The 23,740-nt window shown below is 42.3% G+C and overlaps 1 protein-coding gene across 3 annotated transcripts in view; it reads right to left on the reverse strand.

Moving 5' to 3' along the window:
- cux2b (cut-like homeobox 2b) overlaps nucleotides 1-23,740 on the reverse strand; it is a 350,318-nt gene that overhangs the window by 26,862 nt on the left and 299,716 nt on the right. For all 3 annotated transcript variants that reach the window (XM_078227452.1, XM_078227450.1, XM_078227451.1), the window contains 8 exons: nucleotides 21,319-21,510; nucleotides 20,171-20,229; nucleotides 17,788-17,836; nucleotides 17,448-17,550; nucleotides 11,605-12,264; nucleotides 9,496-9,597; nucleotides 8,185-8,942; nucleotides 2,748-2,904 (listed from right to left, as the gene is read on the reverse strand). In XM_078227452.1, coding sequence (XP_078083578.1) covers nucleotides 2,748-2,904; nucleotides 8,185-8,942; nucleotides 9,496-9,597; nucleotides 11,605-12,264; nucleotides 17,448-17,550; nucleotides 17,788-17,836; nucleotides 20,171-20,229; nucleotides 21,319-21,510 — 2,080 coding nt within the window. The remainder of the gene's footprint in view (nucleotides 1-2,747; nucleotides 2,905-8,184; nucleotides 8,943-9,495; nucleotides 9,598-11,604; nucleotides 12,265-17,447; nucleotides 17,551-17,787; nucleotides 17,837-20,170; nucleotides 20,230-21,318; nucleotides 21,511-23,740) is intronic.

The following is a 23,740-nucleotide window of genomic DNA, read 5'->3' on the forward strand; positions in this document are numbered from 1 at the left end:
TCATGGACCTACCTTGCACTAAGTTGATCTTTCTCTACACTCTAGCTATGACTGTAACACTACATTCTGCACTCCCTTTCTTTCTCCCCTAAATACTCTAGGAATGGTATGCTTTGTCTGTATAGCACGCAAGAGACAATAATTTTCACTGTATACCGATACATGTGACAATAATAAATCAAATCAAAGCATTGGTGTAGTGTTTCTCTTTTTTTTTTAAACTAGTAATTCTGGGTCTAAGAAATCCTGTGCTTAACCTATGGTGGCGCAGGCAGACTACATATCCTGGAATGGCATGAACATCTTTTTCTTGCCGTTGGCGCTTCTGGTTAGTAGGAGGGTGGGGGAGGTGCACGCCTGAGCATGGTTGAAAGATCTTTGAGTTTCAAGTTTCTATTCTGTTGCTCCAGGAAAGAGGGTGCAGCAGAATGCCATGTTTCTGTGGCCTTATCCTGTTTTCCTGATTCCCCACACTCTCTTCCTCGTATCTTTGCAATATCCCATACAAAAAGAAGCGCTGACTGCAAGGGCAGAGATGATGGTGTCTGATTCTTTCAATTATTTGTATTGATCTTTGCTGGTCTTCTCCATGTATATACATGAAATGATGATTGTTCTGTGCTGCGCTGAATTCTGGGAATTTGTTGCATATCGTACTGAATATAAAGTTGAAAATTCTCAGTAGAGTCATAGAGATATGCAGCATGGAAATAGATCCTTTGGCCCAACTCATCCAGGCTGACCAGGTTTCCATTTGCCTGCGTTTGGTCCATATCCTTCTAAACTTTTCCTATCCACGTACCTGTCCAATTGTCTTTTAAATGTTGTGATTGTACCCGCCTCTACCACCTCCTCTGGCAGCTCATTCCATACACGCACCACCCTCTGTGTGAAAAAGTTGCCCCTCAGGTCAATTTAATCTTTCCCTTCTCACCTTAAAACTCTGCCCTCTAGTTTAGGACTCCCCTACCCTGGAGAAAAGACTTTGGCTTTTCACCTTATTTATGCCCATCATGATTTTATAAACCGCTACAAGGTCACCCCTCATCCTCCTACGCTCCAGGGGAAAAGGACCCGGCCCATCCAGCCTCTCCTTATAAATCAAATCTTCCAGTCAGGGTAACATCCTTGCAAATCTTTTTTGCACCCCTTCCAGTTTAATAACATAATAAAAACATTATTTTTAAAAAATGGTGTAGTTATTAAGGAAGGATTAGAAATTTATTGTTACTTTTAAATTTTTAATCAAAAGATGTTTGGTCCTATATTCGAAAAACTTTGAATGCTTTACGTGAGTCCGTTTTTGAGAGTAATCGTAGGTGACATCCAGTTGATCTCTGGACTTAACAGACACAGTGCAAATCTGAGCGTGTTCTAATTGATGTTACATGTTAAAAATGACTAGCTTTAATGTGGGAAACCATACGGTGAAACCCATGTTAAATCAGGTATTCCCCGTGAGCATTCTTATTGCTAAAAGTCAATTATATTTAATTCTGAAGTCAAAAGAAAACGGTATCTGAAAATGGTTTTCTTGTCCTATTCGAGTCAGTTTTGAAATGTGCCTGGGAAACAATAAAGGATTGTGCAATAAAGGGAGGCTTGCTGGAAATGTCAGGAGACTTTTTACTGCGGAATTTACTGTTTACTTCATAGAAAAAAATCAGAATGTCAATTAAGTCCCCAAGGATATTTACGACTGATTACTGTACTGTTTAACTACAATGTAAGCTGGTTCTCTTGTGTTCTTAAAATGGTAAATAATATATTTTGTAATGAAGCCTCCTAAACTTTGGAGCAACATTTTGTTATTTTGCCACAACATTTCTATTGAGAATGTAACAGCAGAAACATGTGGGTCAATTTTAGTCATACCACTTGGAAAGATAGATTGCACAAATGTTTAGCTTCCAAGCCACAGGGAATCAGGATATCGCTCCAGAAAATCAATGAAACCTTTGCAAGAGAAACAACTGGTCCTGCCTGAAAATTGTGTTGATGTGGAGATGCCGGCGTTGGACTGGGGTAAACACAGTAAGAAGTTTAACAACACCAGGTTAAAGTCCAACAGGTTTATTTGGTAGCAAAAGCCACACAAGCTTTCGAGGCTCTGAGCCCCTTCTTCAGGTGAGTGGGAATTCTGTTCACAAACAGAACTTATAAGACACAGACTCAATTTACATGAATAATGGTTGGAATGCGAATACTTACAACTAATCCAGTCTTTAAGAAACAAAACAATGGGAGTGGAGAGAGCATCAAGACAGGCTAAAAAGATGTGTATTGTCTCCAGACAAGACAGCCAGTGTCACAGTGGTATTTTCATTTTAATCATGGGGGATGTGGGTGTCGCTGGCAAGGCCAGCATTTATTGCCCATCCCCAACTGCCCTTGAGAATGTGATGTTGTGATGCTTTCTTGAACCCCTGCAGTTAAAGGAACACCCACTCCAGGGAGTTCCCGGATTCTGACCTAGTGACAGTGAAGGAATGGCAAAATAGTTCCAAGTCAGGATGGTGCGTGACTTGAGGGGAACTTGCAGTTGGTGGTGTCCCAAAGGTGCTGCTGTCCTTGTCCTTATAGGTAATATAGGTCGCAGGTTTGGAAGGTGCTGTCGAAGCAGCCTTGGTGAATTGGGGAGAGTATTCATTATGTACCTACCATATGTGGATGAATGATCGAGTAACTGTACACTTCTGGTTTCTAAGTACAACTAATGCAAAAAGCACAAAAATACAATCTCTTACCTTGTATAGGTTGGGCAGATTGGGTACTCTGGCCTAGTTTATCAATAAGCCACAGTTGCATGCGGATGAAAGGCTCGCGACCTTTCTGAGTTAACTTACTCCATGGCTTAGGTCGAGAAAGCATATCACTCACACTCCCTTGAGATAGGCCCAGCACCTGACATGGTGGAAAAAGAAGAGGCCCAATTATTTCCCAACCTTCCACTGTCCTACTTAGAGCAAAACTACTTCACTGAAGTAGCAATATGTTGTACAGGACTAATTATTTTACAGGAGAGTAACATCACTACTACTCTGTCAAAGTTACTGCAAAAATGTAGCATATAAATGGTTTTTATTATTACTCGTCTTATTCTAGATGTTATCGGAAATCCACTTATGGATATTTAACTTCTGACAAATGAATATTCTTCACAAAGGCTCTGACAAAGGGTCATTTGGACTCGAAATAGCAGCTCTTTTCTTTCCTACAGATGCTGTCAGACCTGCTGAGATTTTCCAGCAGTTTCGCTTTTGGAATATTCTTCACAATTTTGCATCAAATGCACATGCTTTCCATTCCACTGAAGGCAGATTACTAAAAGTGTTTTTTATTTGCTTAAGGGGTGTGGGTGTCGCTGGCTGGGCCAGCATTTATTGCCCATCCCGGAGGACAATTAAAAGTCAACCACACATTGCTGTGGGTCTGGAATCACATGTGGGCCAGACCGGGTAAGGACAACAAATGTCCTTCCCTAAAGGACATTAGTGAACCAGATGGGTTTTTCCGACAATCGACAATGGTTTCATGGTCATCAGTAGACATTTTAAATTCCAGATAGTGCAGCACAATACCACTACGCCACTGCCTCCCCAAAAGTGATGGAGAAGTTCATTGGCTGATGCTTTAAGGAGACAAGCGAGAAGCAGAAACATAAAAATTTGTTTTACACTTCAATAAATTTCAACATGGATCGGCACTGGAACAAGCATTTTCTACTAATAACCGCAAAGACTTTGTAAGTGGATTAGAAACTCCAATTCTTGAAGATGAGGGAAATAAAGTAAAGTAATGTTTATTTATTAGTCACAAGGCTTACATTAACACTGCAATGAAGTTACTGTGAAATTCCCCTAGTCGCCACACTCCGGCGCCTGTTCGGGTCAATACGCCTAACCAGCACGTCTTTCAGAATGTAGGAGGAAACCGGAGGAAACCCACGCAGACATGGGAAGGACATGCAAACTCCACACAGACAGTGACCCAAGCCGGAAATCGAACTGTGCACAGTGAAAACAAATTTAATCAAATTGATCTTCTTTGTCCATAGGAAATAATGATGTTCAACTATAATCCTGACTTTTAAAAAGGCGACTGGTTAAGCAAAAACACTGATAATCTAACCAATCCAATATTCTGAGTAACTGAGAGATTCAGTGCTTGCTTATTTAAATGAAAAGCAGAATTTATTTTTGACATTCTTCTTTCCACATTTGTCCTGGGTCTGAAGAGAATAGATGGTTCAAACTCACAAAATGACCATAAATCATCAATGCAACTCTTTCGTTGGTTTCTAGAAGGTGAGGCTATATTCTTCATGCTCTCCAATTTCTTCTCTCTCTCCAACTTTGTAAAATTTTGGTCTTAGCTCATCTGCAACATCAACTGAGGTGCAGATTGGAATAAATCTCCTCAGCGAATGCGTAACGCTTCAGTGATGGAGCCCAGGCTACCATCATGGGACTTCAGTGGTGGAGAAGGTGGTGAAGAAGGCATATGGCATGCTTGCCTTTATAGGACGGGGCATAGAGTATAAAAGTTGGGGTCTGATATTGCAGATGTATAGAACGTTGGTTCGGCCGCATTTGGAATACTGCGTCCAGTTCTGGTCGCCACACTACCAGAAGGACGTGGAGGCTTTGGAGAGAGTACAGAGGAGGTTTACCAGGATGTTGCCTGGTATGGAGGGGCTTAGTTATGAGGAGAGATTGGGTAAACTGGGGTTGTTCTCCCTGGAAAGACGGAGGATGAGGGGAGACTTAATAGAGGTGTATAAAATTATGAAAGGCATAGATAGGGTGAACGGTGGGAAGCTTTTCCCCAGGTCGGTGGTGATGTTCACGAGGGGTCATAGGTTCAAGGTGAAGGGGGGGAGGTTTAACACAGATATCAGAAGGACATATTTTACACAGAGATGGTGGGGGCCTGGAATGCGCTGCCAGGCAAGGTAGTGGAGGCGGACACACTGGGAACATTTAAGACTTATCTAGATAGCCATATGAACGGAGTCGGAATGGAGGGATACAAAAGAATGGTCTAGTTTGGACCAGGGAGCGGCATGGGCTTGGAGGGCCGAAGGGCCTGTTCCTGTGCTGTATTGTTCTTTGTTCAGTTATGATAGGTGATTTAAGTTGATTTGAATTCGGTATTTTGTCGTCTCTCGGTAGGACCCACGAGTCTCATAAGAAACAGGGCATTTGGCATTTCCAGCCTGCCCCATCATTAAACAAGATCATGGCTCATCTTCTCCCTCCTGCAAAATGCCTTGTATCCCTTAGTACCCAAAAATCTATCAATATCTCTCTTGAACGTACCCAATGACTGAACAACCACAGTTCTCCGGAGTAGAATCCTAAAGATTCACAACCCTTTGATTGAAGAAATTTCTCCTCATCCCAGTCCTAAATTGGCCGATCTCTTCTTGTAAAACTGTGACGCCGTGTTCTCGATTCCAGGGGAACCAATTTCTCAGCAGTGATCCTGTCAAGATCCCTCCAAATTTCACCTTTATTTTTCTAAATCCTAGGGAATATAGGCGTAGACTCCCTCTTTATTGGATAATCCCTCAATTTAGGAATCAGTCTATGGAGCCTTTGTCATCTTCTGCCATGGGCAAATATTATCCTTCCTTAGGAGAGGAGACCAAAGCTGTACACAGCACTCCAGGTGTGGCTTTGCCAACGCCCTATATAATTTTAGTTCCTAACAAAAGCCAGCATGCCATTTGCCTTCCTAATTCTGTTAACTTTCTGAGAGTCATGTACAAGGACACCCATGTTCCTGTTGAGTACAAACATTTCCCTGTCTCTGACGATTCAAAAAAATATTCTTTTTTACTGTTCCTCCTAAGGTGGAACACTTCCGCCGCATTGAGTGGTGTAACAACCTGCCTGTATTTCCCAGGGCAGCTCAATGCTGACCTGCCTAAACTAGCAGTAAACATGGTCCCCTTTCCTCGTCTGCATTTCTTTATGACAGGTTTTGCTCCTCTAACCAGCTGTGGTAATCAGCAGTACCATGCCCTCGCTGTACCTGAACTTACTCAACAGATGTTTGATGCTAAAAACATGATGGCCGCCTGTGACCCTCACCATGACCGTTACTTGACCGTTGCTGCCATTTGCCGAGGCCGCATGTCCATGAAAGAGGTAGATGTGCTTCTTGGAAACTGTTCTGGAATTTCAGGAATTCTGGAAGATCAAAACCAATGTATCCACCATCTCTCTTAAAGCCTGAGGATGCAGGTCATCAGGTCCGGGGGTTAGCCTCCAACAGCCATGTACTGATTTGTTTCAGAAAGTCTCAGCGCCTGTGAGACTTCCACACGGATTTCAAACAGAACCACCTCAAACTTTGAACTGGCAGAATTGGCATGTTGATGCCAGGAGCATAACAGACCCCTTTAATCTCCCCAAATTCGGCAAATAAAGAAGAATATTGTCATGTATAGTGTGTTATCGATCACATGTACACCAGTGAGGCCAAGCTTTACCGCCAAAAGGCTACATAGAACATGAGGCCATACAGGGTGACATTTCTGTAACGCAATGGAACAGAGTGTTCCCAAAACCAGAATATAAGCCTCACGAGTGTCTATCACAGGAGTAAGAGAAAGTTGTGAAGAATAACATTGGTAAGAGTTTGTGATTCAATATAGACACTTCTCCACCAACACCAAAGAGGAACAACACTGCCTGCAATCTCAACTGAGCATCCTTTACAATGCTTTACCATCCATGATGGTATATCCACACTGATCCTCAATCTCAGTAGACACCCTTACGGATTGAACTGATTAAGTCCTCTTTTTCGACCTGTGCATCTTTGTCAAGTGAATCCACCTTAAGCACACTTTATCCCTTGAGTTGGATATAGTATTCGGAACCGAAGAGTGCCTCCACAATTTGGTTATGTCTTTGGAAGTATCTATCCAGGATAGGCTTCTCTAACACCTCTGGTGGAATATTGATCTTTCAGTCATCATACTTTTCTTTGGCTGAAGTATTTTTTAGATAGACAGATGCTCTTTCCTCGGGTGGAAAAGTCCAGTACTCGGGGACATGGGTTTAAGGGGCGTGGGGAAAAGTTTAGAGGAGATGTGCGAGGCAAGTGTTTTTACACAGAAGGTGGTGAATGTCTGGAACTCGCTGCCTGGGGAGGTGGTGGGAGCAGGTACGATTGCGGCATTTAAGGGACTAGATGAATACATGAATAGGATGGGAATGGAAGGATACGGACTCCGTAATCACATACGGTTTTAGTTTAGGCAGGTATCATGATTAGCGCAGCCTCGGAGGGCCAAAGGGCCTGTTCCTGTGCTGTACTGTTCTTTGTTCTTTGTAACAATTTACTGCCGTTTTAAATGTAGATGTGTCTTTAGGGTGCTACTTGAACACTCGTTGGCCTTCTGCTCCTAGACAATGCATCCGCCTTCTTGTGGATCGCTCCTACATGTGGAATGTCCTTCCCTGTATGAGCAAGTATGGCTTGGACACCAAAGTCCATTGATCTTATGGCATTGACGCAGAAAGGAAAGGTACTGGAGCCAGCAAATGTAAACTATTCTCACTGCTCCTTGATGTGGTTCACGCCTCTGTGATAGACAGAGATGACACCAGTTGTTACATCTAAACAGGAGTAGTTTTATTCACTGTGCTTTTAAAATGTCCACTCTTTCTTGTTTCCAGCTGGTTCTTTCAGTTTAGTTTTGTTTTCACTCTGTAACCACACGGAAGCTAGATTAATAGCACACAGAGACACACATTGACAGGCACACGTAATTAAACATGAATAATGGAGTGCTACATCTACAAGTTGTATTACGTAACAGGTGAAAGGGGAACTGTTTTTCTATTCAATCGTGGGACAGGGACGTCACTGGATGGGCAGCATTTATTGCCCATCCCTAGTACACCTCTTATAAATCTCACTGTTACCTTTTATGATTTAACTTAATCTACAAATTGCTAATGCATAGCATTGGAGCATTTGAGGCAGAGAATAGTCTATTTAGAACTATTGATCTGAAAAGTATTTGCAGCTTTGTGTTTTGATATACTGAACGTCATTCAAAAACTCAAACTGCTTCTTCTGGTTGGAAATTTCATACGCTCTTTTCAGTTTGTCTTGTTGAAGAAATGCATTTTGGATTAATTTTCTTTTAGCTCTGTCACTTACCTTTTCACCAAAGATCCTCTGGCAGATTCCATTTTTCGCCAGCTTTTCTTTAACTTGTCTAGTCAATTCTATTGTGTCCACTTCCCGGTACATGTACATCTCATATTGCTCTGGAGTCAACGGAGGAACTGTTGGTTTCAGTGAACGTGGGACATAAGTAGGGAAAATAGAAAGCTGACCGATACTTTGAGAGTCTGGGCTGCCCTCAGATTTTATATCTGTAAGCTTATGCGTACCTTCAACGCCAACTGAATTTTCCTCGCCATTTTTGCTGCTGTCATTAGGTTCAGCTCGCCACTGTCTAACGTTCCCTGTCCCAGAAGAGCCACAGGAAGAGGATGACGGTGAAGGTGAAACTGAAGCATACAACCTGTGAGCTATAGTTCTCTCGGTGGCCCAGTGCTGGTCAAAATACGATCCAGCATCACCGATTTCGGATTTTACTTTCCGTATTATGTTCTGTACAAAGGCCGCAGGTGATACGACACTGAGAGGTGTCTGAGAGTTTCTAGTTGCAATGCCTTCCTCTTGCTTGATGTACGAGGAAAGGGGGGTTTTGTTTGTGGCTGGTAGCGTTTCTATGTGTGGCGATGTCATTGCGTTGTTGCTGCTAGTGGTTTCCATCTCCAGTAGGACTTGTTGCTGGGCTTGCATCTCTCTCCGGGCCTGTTCCAAGATTGATCGAATTGCTTCATCAGAACCAGCACTGTTGCTGGAACCTGTATTGCATACAGGCAAGGGAGAGCTTTTAGATTCAACTGTTAAAAAAAAAAAGAACAAAAATAAAGTCAGGCTAGTTTAAAGAATTCTTTGGTGCAAGTATCAATCATCTGCATTCTTTGAAACTATACTCCAGTTGTAGGAAGTGACATGTTAGAAGATTCATAACATGTTTCATACAAAACAGAACAACATTTGCCAAGAAACGAAGAGGCTGTAGACAAATTGTTCGGATGTTTGAACTGCTTTTCAAGGCTCCTGTCTTGTACAAAAAGAACGAAAGGTGATAACTGACATGTTTGAGCTCCTCATTGCTCCAAAACAGGTAGAATGTGAAACCCTTCCAGAGAACAGAAACCCAGCCTTTACTCTGCCGTTGCTGCCTGCGTTCCGACACCGGGTTACACTTCTGAAATCAGTTTCTCAAAATTCTAAAGTTTACGATTAAATAATCAGGCCACGAAGAAGCAATTGGTGAACTCCTCGACAAGGATCCAATTAGGGCCTGCTGCAGTTAGGCTGTTGCATGCCTGAGCTCGAGTGGACAGCCGTTACTCTTATTTTTGTTCAGGTTGTCTTTCCATCACTTACCACATTTCTGAGTCTGAAGCTCTTTCTTTGCCTGCTCCAGAATATTTTTAATAGCCTCATCTGAACCAGTCTCTGGCGTCCGAATCCTAGGGGTTATACTCCCTGAAAAGAAACAGGCACAAACGTGAAGACTTCAAACATGTTCCCTACACTTTGCCCCTGTACCTTAATAAAAGATACCTTCCATGTTGTGACAAATGGGAACTACAGGAAACACAAACAGAAATTAACAAGTGACATTGATCTTATCAATACATATCATACTAGACTCAAATTGATGCTAAATTCTCCCTCAGTGTACCTGAGCAGGTGCCGGAGTGTGGCGACTAGGGGATTTTCACAGTAATTTCATTGCGGTGTTAATGTAAGCCTACTTGTGACACTAATAAATAAACTTAAAACAACTTAACTTCTCCGAGCCAAGAGTTTAGTTCTTTAACTCAATGATATCTTGAAAGATACTTCACTTATACCACTGATGATTTAGCAAAGTGTAACTTTTTAAAATATTTTTTCTTTGTTTCCCAGGAAGTGGCTCATGTTGTTGGGATGCTGGATTGATTCCTGAAATTCTTGTACAACATGTCCTGGCGTCAGGTTGTATCATTTGAGCTGTTGCTGAGCAGGAGAGGCTATTGAGAAAACATTGCCATAGGTTGCATATGAAATATACACCGAGGATGGTTACAGACGAGTTATAGAATAAGTTCAAAGAGTTTATACACGAATTGGAGAATTATAAATGATTACTTTGCTGGGTAATATTTTACTTCATTTAAAGAGCAATAGATAAGTCCCATTCACAGTTTGGATGCTAGAAATTGGGAAGCAAAGGAAGTAAATTTGACAAGAGGATAAGTGTGTAACACCTTACTGGGTTTTATCTGTTCTGTATTGAGTAGGGTGGCCTTATCCTCTTCAGAACATCTTCGCTCATTCCTCTTTCCCAGTCACTACATTGGCAATGCAGACAACGTTCTTCACCCAAGCCTCTGTCATGAACCCCAAAATGGTTGACTAGAAACTACTTGAGATCACACTCGGGTGAATTTTGCTTCCCGACACTGACTGGGTTAAGACTGGTAGCTTAGTGTGTGCATGGAACAGCATCGTGATGCTCCCTATGCAGGGGCGGTACGGTGGCACAGTGGTTAGCACTGCTACCTCACAGCGCCAGGGACCCGGGTTCGATTCCCAGCTTGGGTCACTGTCTGTGCGGAGTTTGCATGTTCTCCCCATGTCTGTGTAGGTTTTCTTCGGGTGCTTCGGTTTCCTCCCACAGTCCGAAAGACGTGCTGGTTAGGGTGCATTGGCCATGCTAAATTCTCCCTCAGTGTACCCGAACAGGTGCCGGAGTGTGGCGACTAGGGGATTTTCACAGTATTGCAGTGTTAATGCAAGCCTTCTTGTGACACTAATAAATAAACTTTAAAAACAATGCAGGAACACTAGAAAATGGAATTAAACTTTCAACAATTAAAAGCTCTATAGCCATAACACACAACATAAACTAATTTGCGAGACTATTTTCTAATGGACAAGCACAAAAAAAGGCAATCATTATTGTTTTTTCAAGTTATTCCTCTCTTTTTGTACTGGGTTGCTTTACATATCATGTTGTTCTGAGTTCTATCACTCTGTGATCTAAGTGTTCATTGCATCAATGTGCTAAACCGCCACAGCAGCACTCAAACCTTTTCTTTTTTCAAGTTACATAACGACAAAAAGTTTATCTTATCGCCTGTGTATAAACCTCTTTTTTTTAATACTTTTCCAATTCAATCAAATCAAATCCAATTCAGAGTCTCAACAAGTTGAGACATTTCCGATCCAGGCTGACAAGACAGGGCGAGCGACCAAACCACCCTGTCCTGGGCCTGATCTACATGAGCCAAGCTGATTGGAGGAGGGGGAAGGTTCCTCCTCCAAGGCTTGAGCTCATTTGCATCTTAGCCAAAAGGCCGAGATGCCGCTTTTAAAAATTGCTTCATATGAAACATATGAAGCCTCAGCGTAACCTAATGACCTCAACCAAGCGCGGCCGACCATGGGCTGCCGTCCATACACTTGATCTTAGCCAAAAGGCCGAGAAGCGATATGTGTATATACCTCTTTGCCGCACTTGAATAGTTCGAAGGGCAAGGATATTTTGCTCATCAGACAGAAACTGCTTCATCTTAATGAAAGGCTCTTTCCCTTTCACAGTGAGCTTATGCCAGGGTTTGGGTCTGGCAAGAATCTCACTAACAGATCCTTGTGATAACCCCAGGACGTAGTGTCCAAACACACGTTGTCCAATGTTGTGCTTCAGGAGTTGCTCTTTAACCTGAAAAGCAATTTCAGCTGTTTCCAGATGTTCCTCATCAGCAGCACTAGGGCTGCTGCTTTCTGATTGGTCACTTGGTGGAACAGTTTCAGTGTTACTGGAGCTATTCCCTACGATTAAAGCGCCCTTGGCTGAGTAGAGCGCAGTTGGGTAGACAATGGTACTCCCAGCATCCTTTGTGTACATGGGGGACATCAACGGTTTATGATGCAGTGGCTCCACAGAGGGTTTCTCGCTTGTTTTGATTAAGGGGAACGGAGAGAGAGGAAATGTTCCTGATAATTCCGATCCTCGGCTGGCTGGTATGGACTTTGGAGAAGTTTGTTCGTCTCCTGACCAATGTGGCACTGGCTGGGGAGATGGCGAAGGATGCTCAATGCTTAAGGTGCCCTTCACACTGTTCAAAGAGTCTTTCAAAGAGTCTTCTTCAGGCTGCTCTTCATCTGCAGAATACAAGAAATGTATTGAGCAAGTTGCTTCATTCAAAGGCATTAAATCTTTCTACACCTGCACACACACACCACACAATTATTCAGGTAAGGTTTACACTTCCAATAGAGGTGATTTTATGAGGTGACACTCCAGGCTATTTAGGTACACGTTGCACATAATGTTCTGATGGCCTCCTTTCCACCTCTGGTGTGTTAGCTGTGGCTCAGTTTGGTAGCACTTTTGCCGGAATTATCAGGTGCCCGGTTCAAATGCCACTCCAGGACTTGAGCACAAAAAGGTAGGCTGACAGACCAACGCAGTGCTGAGGCAAAACTGCACCGTAGAATGGGCTGTGCTTTGAATGAGACATTAAACCATCTGCCCACCCATGGGATGGAAAAGGTCCCTTGCTACCATTTGAAGAATAGGTGAGTTCTCCCCCAGTGTCCCAGCCAATACTTATCCCTCAATCCTCTGGTCATTATCACATTGCTGTTATGTGGGAGTTTGCCGCGTGCAAAATTGCCTGTTGCATTTTCTTCATTACAACACATTTTACACTTCCAAAGCACCTCAATCACTGCAAAGCACTTTGAAATGTCCAATGGCTGTGAAAAGTGCAAGACTTTCTTTCTTCATCAAGCACCTTGTCTGAAAACCTTGGTGCATTCTTTCTTACTTGTTAAGCCATTGTTCAAAGTGTCACAGCACTGATTAAATTTTGAAAAATCACCCACCACTTGTTATAGCTACAACGTACATCCCACTTCAGAGATGATGGCTGCCTCTAAGTGGCGCTGGACCCTCACCATATTGGGCCCCCTACAGATGCTTGCAGCCACTTAGCAGCATGAATAGTGCTGGGTGCGTGTAAAAGTCACTGACAGACATGGGCTCATTATGCACTGCAATCCCTGCACCAATTTCCACCTCATATCCAACTTCTCCCGTATTATCCTTTAAGATGCAGCCCAAATTAGATTAGCTTCTCTATCAGAGTTAATAGATTAGATTCAAGGGCTGAAACAGAGGAACTCCTGCAATTATGAAATTTCATCCAGGCAACATCAAAATGGCTGCAATTTAAACTAAAATAAACACTGACTCATATGTTAACTTCTGGGATTTTCAAAAATGTTGCTTTTAAGAATGCAAAGAACATATCATTATGTTAGCTTCAGAAAATATTCTCATTCATTTCAAGCTAATTCCGACACGGTGGCACAGTGATTAGCACTGCTGCCTCACAGCGCCAGGGTCCCGGGTTCGATTCCCGGGGGCACGGTGGCACAGTGATTAGCACTGCTGCCTCACAGCGCCAGGGTCCCGGGTTCGATTCCCAGGGGCACGGTGGCACAGTGATTAGCACTGCTGCCTTACAGCGCCAGGGTCCCGGGTTCGATTCCCGGCTTGGGTCACTATCTGTGTGGTTTGCACATTCTCCCCGTGTCTGCATGGGTTTCCTCCGGGTGCTCCAGTTTCCTCCCACACTCCAAACATGTGCTGGTTAGGTGGATTGGCCATGCTAAATTGCCCCTTAGTGTCAGGGGGACTAGCTCGGGTAAATACGTGGGGTTATGGGGATAGGGCCTGGATGGGATTGTGGTTGGTGCAGGCTCGATGGGCCGAATGGCCTCTTTCTGCACTGTAGGGATTCTATGATTTTATTTGAGGTGACGTTACAAGATGGGTGAAAACTAGTGATATCAGCAGAAATTCTTCATTTTGGTTACGAGTACAAATGCAATTCTTGTCTTCAGTAAACTTGCCAGGTATCTGAAGGAAGCAGAACTTAATCTTGCTTCAAAGTGTAAACGCTTCACATCACATCATATGAAACTTTAGATAGCAATTTTGTGAATCTAAACTTGACTTCTATCAGCTGTATTCTTACGCATTCCTTTGTCTGTGAGACATTGAATGAATCTGTTTACAGGTAACTCTGTTTTGGGATAACTAACCAATTTCCTGGAGGGATATCATTACACATGCTCACAAGTTAATTACATCATTGCAATCTTAAACTTTAGTCAAAATTTGCAGACATTTGTTGGACATTCTAGGTTGTTCTTGGAACCAAAGAACATGATAAACAAATCAGTTTTAAAAGCAATCAGGCTGGACAGAAAGAACTTGTGTTTATATCACACACCCTATTACCTCAGGCTCCCAAAGTGTTTTACTGCCAATTAAATACTTTTTGAAGTAGTCATTGTTATGATGTGGGAAATGCTGCAGCGAGTTTGTACACAGCAAATTCCCACAAACAGCAACCTGATAATGGCCAGAAAATCTATTTCAGTGTGATGTTAATTGAGGAATAGTTATTGGCCAAGACATCATTGAATTACACCGTGGGATTGTCCAGGATAAAAGGAATTCTACCCGAATGGTGATATTGAATAACTGTGCCACTTCCTGCATAGTGGTAACAATCTGGGGTGACTCAGTCCAGCTGGAGTAAGTGCTACTGGTTTGTCCCATTCCCCAGCCCCCTGTTTGCCTGCTGTTTCTACGCTGTGGCAGCAACATGATGTCATGATCATTCATTGAAGGCTCTGAAAAGGACAATTAAGATTACGTTTTGTATTTCAGGACAGTTTAAGTTATAGAACATAGAACATAGAACATAGAAAGCCACAGCACAAACAGGCCCTTCGGCCCACAAGTTGCGCCGATCACATCCCCACCTCTAGGCCTATCTATAGCCCTCAATCCCATTAAATCCCATGTACTCATCCAGAAGTCTCTTAAAAGACCCCAACGAGTTTGCCTCCACCACCACCGACGTCAGCCGATTCCACTCACCCACCACCCTCTGAGTGAAAAACTTACCCCTGACATCCCCCCTGTACCTACCCCCCAGCACCTTAAACCTGTGTCCTCTCGTAGCAACCATTTCAGCCCTTGGAAATAGCCTCTGAGAGTCCACCCTATCCAGACCCCTCAACATCTTGTAAACCTCTATCAGGTCACCTCTCATCCTTCGTCTCTCCAGGGAGAAGAGACCAAGCTCCCTCAACCTATCCTCATAAGGCATGCCCCCCAATCCAGGCAACATCCTTGTAAATCTCCTCTGCACCCTTTCAATGGCTTCAACATCTTTCCTGTAATGAGGTGACCAGAACTGCGCGCAGTACTCCAAGTGTCTGATTGTTTATTTGCAGTATTGTTTTGTTCCTATGTGATGATTGTGAATAGTTTTGATACTTATTTCATGTTCTTTGAAATGGACAGGTGGGCATCATGGATGGTGCATGTGGTTCCCTGTTGTGAACACGGTACATCCTCTAAATAACGAACAGAAGGGCTGTATGTTTCAGATCAGACGCGGGTCTACTTAAGTTAGGATCGACTCATTATGCTAGTTCATTTATATTGTTGTGATTTCTAAACTCTTTCATTTATAACTTAAAAACTATCATATTTATAAATCTAGCAGAATTTGCGTGATCAGTATTAAAAATATTAATTTTTTTCTATAAAATCCATAGATTGTCGACGGCCTCAACACAACCTTGCGTTGTGAAGCCCGCACTTAACAGCCCTATAGCTACAAGTGGCTTTCTTTGATCAGGATGTAGTAGTTAACATTTAAATCCAATCCCTATGATTTGTGATATAAAGTAGAATCACCAATAACATCGCCACAATTACATTGAAAGATGGCAGAATCACATACAATAAAAATAGAATTTTCCTGGGATTCGATTTAATGTAATTATTCGATTTAATGTAAGCCATGGCTTTATTTTCATAGTAAGAAGTCTCACAACACCAGGTTAAAGTCCAACAGGTTTATTTGGTAGCAAATACCATAAGCTTTCGGAGCGCTGCTCCTTCGTCAGCTGGAGTGGATATTTTCATATCCAAGTAATGAAGAAAGATGGAAAAATAAAAGAAAAAGGTGAGGAAAATTATTACAGTCAGACACATCATTACAATGTTTATTGTTCGTGGTAAAAATCCCCTTGCATAAATGTAAGTCTCCAAATATTATGGTCCTCTCATATATTAAGCTGATCTTTCTCCTCACCCTATTGGCAACTGCAACACTATATTCTGCACCTTCTCCTTTTCTTCTCCTTCTCCTTTTCTTCTCCCCTATGTACTCTATGAACAGTATGTTTTGTCTGCATAGCGCACAAGAAATACTTTTCACTGTATCCCAGTACGTGACAATAATAAATCAATTCAACTCAATGTTTAAACAGGGGAGCTTCTTATGATGACTGTATTAAGCAGCTGTAGCTATACATTAGTCATGCAGTTAGAAATAATGAAGTGACACTTAATGTTAATTAGATTTTGATTTAATTTACATTTGCCGATCATTTTGATTCAAAAATTGAATTTTCCTCAGAACTGATGGACTGCAAATATCTGTTGTGCAGATGAAGCACAAGGATTGTTATATTACAGGAAGGTGCAGATGAAAATAATGAAGTTAGGAAAAATGTAAGCATGAGTAATTGTCACAGCAGGAGTACTTTGAAAGGTGAAGTAACGTGTCCATAATCAATAATGAAGAAAGCCAGGTGAGAAAAGTTGTCCATTTCTTTAGAACCCTTGCTGAGATTAATGGAATTTAAATCCTGACGTTGTGCTCTGACTTGTGCAGGATAGCCCGTAGTGACTTTTGTCCTGAATTTCCCCTTCTCCACATATGCTCCTTGGTCCCTTCACTTGATGGTGTGGAGGAGATGGAGTGCCCATTCTGGGTGGAAATCACTTGTAAAAGCTTTTAGATAGAAAGTAAGCAGTGAGGATTGGATATTGAGAAAGGCAAAGCATTTTAATGTGGAGCTAAAACTGGAGCAGTGGGCAGACACATAGAAATGCCAGTTGGACAGGGAAGGAGTCAAAGCCATTAAGTTGGGAGAGAGTTTGGGCGAAGTGTGGACAATAGTTGAGAACGGTTGACAAACAGTTGGGAGTCCAAGTGCTGGTCAACACTCTCTCTCATCCAACACGTCGACGAACAGATTAATTAGTCATGCATCTCAGTGCATCCAAAGGAAACAGTGGTTTTCTGTTTTGAGGTAGAACAATATTCTTTAATAATTTCTGACATAACTAATTAAAGCTCGTCCTCAAAGGGAGCAAATTTGTTAGCGCTGTTAGATTTCCGTAAAAGGTTACCAGATATTTCATGAAATCTTAAGAGACTCGAGAAAGAAAATTGCAATCATACCCATCTCTGCATTTGTGTTTAGCTTCTCTTGTAAACATTTCTTCTCGGGTTGAAAGGTTTTCTCTTTTTCCGGCAAAGAATCCTCGGTGTCTTTTGTTCTATCCTGGCAACAGGAAATAATTATTCAAACTTCATCACGTTGCACATCCAATGAGCTCAGACGATTCATAAAGTCCCTTTGGGAAAATTAATTTTGGTGCTTATTACTGACTGGCTAATTCTTGTGAAATGATGACGAACAGTTTCAACATAGCATTGATGCTACTTTTAAAGAACCTATAAGGCCTCGGATCACTGGATTGTGTAGCAATGGTTAAATTATTTTTAAAAGAAAAGTTACCTGGGATGCACAGCCATCTGCAGATGCTTGATTCTTTGATTTGAAAATGCTGCAAAGAAAATATAATACACGTCATAACTGAATCTCAGGTCATTGTGTTGAACACAATCCTTACTCTGCATCCATCACAATCAACTTGCGGCTCATTCTTTGTTCTTTATAAGCAGCATTACAAAGTTCAAAACTAAATCCAGCTTGCAATGTTCACTTTAGAAATACTTAGCAAGTGTGCGTCGCGGTGGGATTCAATCCAACAGCAAAGGCATTTTGCAGATTGAAATATAGATTTTGCTGGTATGATGCATCCTCCTATAGCCTAGAACATGTGAAAACTTCTTCACTTGCTCGGATCTCAGCCTTCTAGTGTTTTCAATAAGACCAGAAATCCAACAGCTGCTGTCAGTTGGAAGTGGAGGATGGACATGTAAAAGGGGAAAGAGGAGGAGAGTCAGGGCTCCATTGCGGATTATTAACCCTCACCCTGCTGGAATGTACATCCTGCATAATGACAAAGTGCAATGCTGATAAGCTCAAATCAGGGGCCAGCAATCACATTTGGGCTCACACACAAAGAGTGAGTGAGGCACTGGAAGACAGGTCTGTGGAAGTGTTTCCCCTGAACTTGTTAAAGTTTATTTATTAGTCACAAGTAGGCTTACATTAACACTTCAATGATGTTACTGTGAAAATCCCCTAGTCGCCACACTCCGGCGCCTGTTCGGATACACTGAGGGAGAATTTAGCATGGCCAATCCATCTAACCAGCACATTTTTCAGACCGTGGGAGTAAACCGGAGCACCCGGAGGACACCCACGCAGACACAGGGGGAACGTGCAAACTCCACACAGGCAGTGACCCAAGCCGGTAATCGAACCCGGATCCCTGGCACTGTGAGGCAGCAGTGCTAACCACTGTGCTACCGTGCCACCCCTGCCTTCAAGAGAAGAGAGTGTTGGAGTGGTAAAAACCATGAGGGTCAAAGATTATCGTTATCAGATCGAAGAGAACATTGAGTTTATTTACATGGACAAGTTATGAATCTGTAATTGTTTTCTATTTATCCAACCATAAGTGTTCACATGGGTATGATACTTTGGTTCAGATTGACTTGTTGTTAAGACCAAATAATGGCAGCTATGATCCACAGGAAAATAGGTCGACTAATAAACAAACTGAAGCCCAGGATTGGATCGTCATCCAGGGGGACTGAATACTCATCAGAAAGTAGTTGCAAGGTGCAGAGCTCCCCTTGTGGTGGTAAAGGCCAAAAACACCTCATCATTCCCATCTGTTAGACTATTTTCTTAGCTTAATTTTTGTTCTAAAATGTATTTTCCAATTGCCCAATGTGGCATCTGTACAATCATACATCAGGAACTGAAGCATTCTAGGCCAAGAATATCACTTCAAGAAGCTTCAATGTAATTCCTTTTCCAACCAGAAGTGCCACCCAAATCTAATCACTTGTTTAGAAACATTTCTGATGAAAGTGCTGATTACTTGTCAGGGGGGAGGTGATAAGATAGATCAATGAAAGCAAGTGCTTTAATTTGAAATGGATTTGTTAAGATTCCATTTAGAAATGTTGTCTATAAAAGCATATTTTGTGCAGCTTGCTCTTTTGTTGAGGATTATGTTGGCCTGAATTTGCACCAAGAAAATGTTTGTGTGATGTCGCTAATGAGAGGCTGGATGCGAGCAAATCTTTTATTTGGAAAGAAGATTTTGAAAGGGGGGAAATGGAAGGTGAAGGAGGCCAAGGAACAACACAAGAGATGCAAACTGAACCAAGAGCTGGAAAGTTAACAAATTCTACAGGGTGCAGCAGAGCTGAAAACAAGGAATCTTGAGTGGTAACTGAGAAATGTGCAGACATGAGCAACGCACAAGGATGTATACTGACAAGTATACTGACTGGGCGGCACAGTGGTTAGCACTGCTGCCTCGCAGCGCCAGGGACCCGGGTTCGATTCCAGCCTCGGGTCACTGTCCGTGTGGAGTTTGCACGTTCTCCTCGTGTCTGTTTCCCCCGGGTGCTCCGGCTTCCTCCCACACTCCAAAGATGTGCTGGTTAGGTTGATTGACCATGGTAAATTGCCCCTTAGTGTTAGGGGGACTTGCTAGGGTAAATGAATAGGGTTACGTGGATAGGGCCAGGGTGGGATTGCTGTCGGTGCAGGCTCAGTGGGCCGAATGGCCTCCTTCTGCACAGTAGGGATTGTAGAGTAACTGAAATCTTTTCCATTCATTTTTTTCTAATACACACCCTCAGCAATAAACACCTCTTCCACTCCGCGCAACATTTTTCACATGGCACCTTCAGTACCTTAAGGTCTTTGATCTGACAGCTATTTTTGCAGCAAATGTACAAACTTTAAATACCTTAATTCTGTTTTATGCTCCTCGTAGTCTAATTGTGCACACAACTTCTTTTCTAATTTCTGAGAAAACAGACACAGTTATCAGCTAGACAATAGTACAGCAGTTAGCGTTAAGAGTGCATGATAAATATCTCAGTTTAAAGAGCTCATGTTTGAAATTTAAACACATCAAAAAGTTGAATTACTTTTTAAATTAATTATAGCAAATAGGGTGCCATTGAGGGAAGAATCTAAGTCGTGACTGATGGCAGCCAACAACAGGACTCACAGAGAACAGGCACTGCACCTATCCTAACAACTGCTAGGTGCAATCATGTGTTAAGTAATCGTCGAAGGAAAGGGATTAATAAAAAATATAATGTTAGCGGTGAGGGAAGAACATTTCCCAAGTACACAAGAAAAGTAAACAAAACATTAAATTGTTTCATTCCGAATAAAGAAAATGAGTTTGTGCACTCCCCGCTTTCTCTCTCTTTCTTTCCAAGTAGCTGGACCTTTGCTCAGCTTCTCATGTTTACACAGCCAAGATTCGAAATGGAGTGGTTTCCTGGACATTCTATAGAACGGTGTTTTGACACCTTGTGCCATCTTACTATCAATCTATTCTGTGGGTCCACTGCAAGCAGGACGATGCTCAACACTTGGAAAGGTCTATCAAGAGCAGCAGGAATTGACAGCAACGTCTCTGCAACAGTTTCACCGTCGATGTTTCGTTCCGTCTTGCCCTCTGGTGCTGTGAAAATGGAAGTCCAAACAGCCCAGCGCACTTACTTCCCACCAGGACCACATTGGATGAACTCTTTTACTTGAAATGAATTTGTGTATTAAGATATAAACAATGAAATCTGCAAACTACACGTGATGGATCCATTGCATCATGTAAGTGACATTGATAGAACTGAAACATCACATTAGACACAAGCTGACAACACATTGTTGATAATCATTTGGATTGGCAATCATTTGTCTGGATTGATCTGGTGGTTCACAGCAGCGTGTAACACTATTCACATTGATTTTAAGCAGATATTTGTCATCTATCTATTTGAAACTTGATTTCATGTAAAAACTATGTTGGGTTATTTGAAAGCTGCCAAGACTTTTACAGATTGATTATCACGAGCGCGATCTTGTCCCAAGTTCCATTACCTCCACAGCTTCAGTCTTTACTGCAAGTTGCCTCTCCAACTGTGCAATCTGATTGGCTGAACTCTCCTGGAGCTCGTGCAGTGCAGTCTGAAGATGCTGAATCTCTTTTAGCAACCGGATAATCTCTCGGTCTTTAGCCACCAGCGTTGCTTCCAGCCTCGAACCGGGGCACATCAGAATGTCTGTGTGATCCTGTGCCAGAGTGGAAAAGATGCGTTTAGGTTTCCAGCACCTTATGCAGAGTCTGCTTTTAATACAACCCTCCTGTGGATTATTGAGGGAATCATATAACAATTACACATTCGAGCCAAAACCAACTTTTGGAATTTAATTCTGCCACTTGAAAGGTAAAATACCACATCGGGCTTATTTTGAGATTACATCGGCTGCAGAATCTTTCTGCCATAAACGTTAAAGAAACAATTCTATGAATAAACCTGAATGGAGAAACACATCCAATCATGGATTTACTGAACGTCAGTGTTACGTTTGTGGGGACACCCGTCATCATATTAAATGCAATCAATCATTTAAAGAGAGAGACATGTATTGTACTAGGTAATTCCACAGCAGAGAAATAGTTCTTTTTAAGACCCAGTTCTTGCCTTCACCCCATGTGCTGCTTTGATGTGAATCAAATGCCATCACTGATCCTAAGCATCGTACATTATGTCAGACAAGTTTTTTTGGTGGGGGGGGGGGGGGGGGGGGGGGAGGTGGTGGAGTTTACAAGAAATAAAGTGATGTTGGTTCTCAGCACAGGGCTGTGCTAACTGGCACAATAACACATTAACACTATTTTTTTTAGGTCCGATGAAAGATGCTGATGAAGCTCAGGCTGTCTTTTTGTCAAGAAAATGATGCAAGTGACATTAGTTTTCGGCTGGCAACCTAAGAATAATGTTGTCGACTGGCAACTTAAATTTAATGCACCACAATAAAGCTCTGAGTTTTATAAAAGATACCTCGCTTGGAACAGGTTCTTTGTAGATTTGCGACAGTTGACATTTTGGCTGCTTTGACACGCATGTGATTCTATCGAATGGAGCTGCATCAAGCCGGCTTTTTGTTTGGGAGTGTTTGAGGTAAATCATGGTGCTGAATGCAAAGTGCTAAGATATCTGAAATTCTGGAGCTTTAATTTCAGATCAATATACTCCAGACACCAAATAAAGCAATACTAGATAGAGACCTTCGGGTAGAATACCAGCCGTGGGACCTTGCAAACGTGGCAAGTTCAGAGCCAGACTAAAGATGGTTTTACGTAGCAGAAATACATAAAGCTAGTACTGTGTTTCTAAACATATTACTTATTAAAGGACAGATAAATGGTGGATATAATTTTCAAACGAGTTGTGTATCATCATACAGATGAAGTTTCTGAAGCATTGTGTGTGTCGCAGCATTGTGACAAATGCAGATGTGCAAGGTCATTAATTTTAATTCATTTTTCCAGAAAGGACCCACAGTTTACCACCCCCCCCCCCCACCTCCCCCCCCGCCCCCCCCGCCCGCCCAACCCCCCGTCATCACAGCAACCGATTATTCCTTGATGGATTTCAGAATTTTGACCTACACTATCCAGTTCCAGATGCTTATTTCATATTTTGATTGTTCTCTGCGAGAGAATTTGACAACATCAATCGTAAAGCCGCGATTTACTTGTTTGAAGGGTTGACTGCTGCTTGGCAATAGTTTGACATGTTGAGTGGGCTGTGCATGCCATCCACTTTTTCTTCTGGTGTGTGATGCTTCACACTTGTCTGCATTAAACTCCGTCTGACATGACTTTGTTCAGTTCATTTCATCATTCCTTAGTGATCTCTGCACAATCAACTCTGGTTTGATATCGTCTGGAAATCTGATCAAATCGTGCCCGAGTTTTCGGAATCCAAGCTTTCAATCCAAAATGGAAACAATAAGGACCCCCAGTTGTCTTCTCCAGCACCCCCACTCCGACCTCCCTCAATCCGATATAGTAATTGATTGGCTCACACCCCATCAGCCAATTTCTCATTTAGAACCATAGAACATTACAGCACAGAAACAGGCCTTTTGGCTCTTCTAGGCTGTGCTGAACCATTTTCTGCCTAGTCCCACTGACCTGCACCTGGGCCATATCCCTCCACACCCCTCTCATCCATGTACATGTCCAAGTTTTACTTAAATGTTAAAAGTGAGCCCGCATTCACCACTTCATCTGGCAGCTCATTCCACACTCCCACCACTCTCTGTGTGAAGAAGCCCCCCCTAATATTCCCTTTAAACTTTTCCCCCTTCACCCTTAACCCATGTCCGTTAGTTTTTTTTTTCCCCTAGCCTCAGTGGGAAAAGCCTGCTTGCATTCACTCTATCTATACCCATCATAATTTTATACACCTCTATCAAATCTCCCCTCATTCTTCTACGCTCCAGGGAATAA

Source organism: Mustelus asterias, chromosome 13 (assembly GCF_964213995.1).
Source record: "Mustelus asterias chromosome 13, sMusAst1.hap1.1, whole genome shotgun sequence".
NCBI lineage: Eukaryota > Metazoa > Chordata > Chondrichthyes > Carcharhiniformes > Triakidae > Mustelus > Mustelus asterias.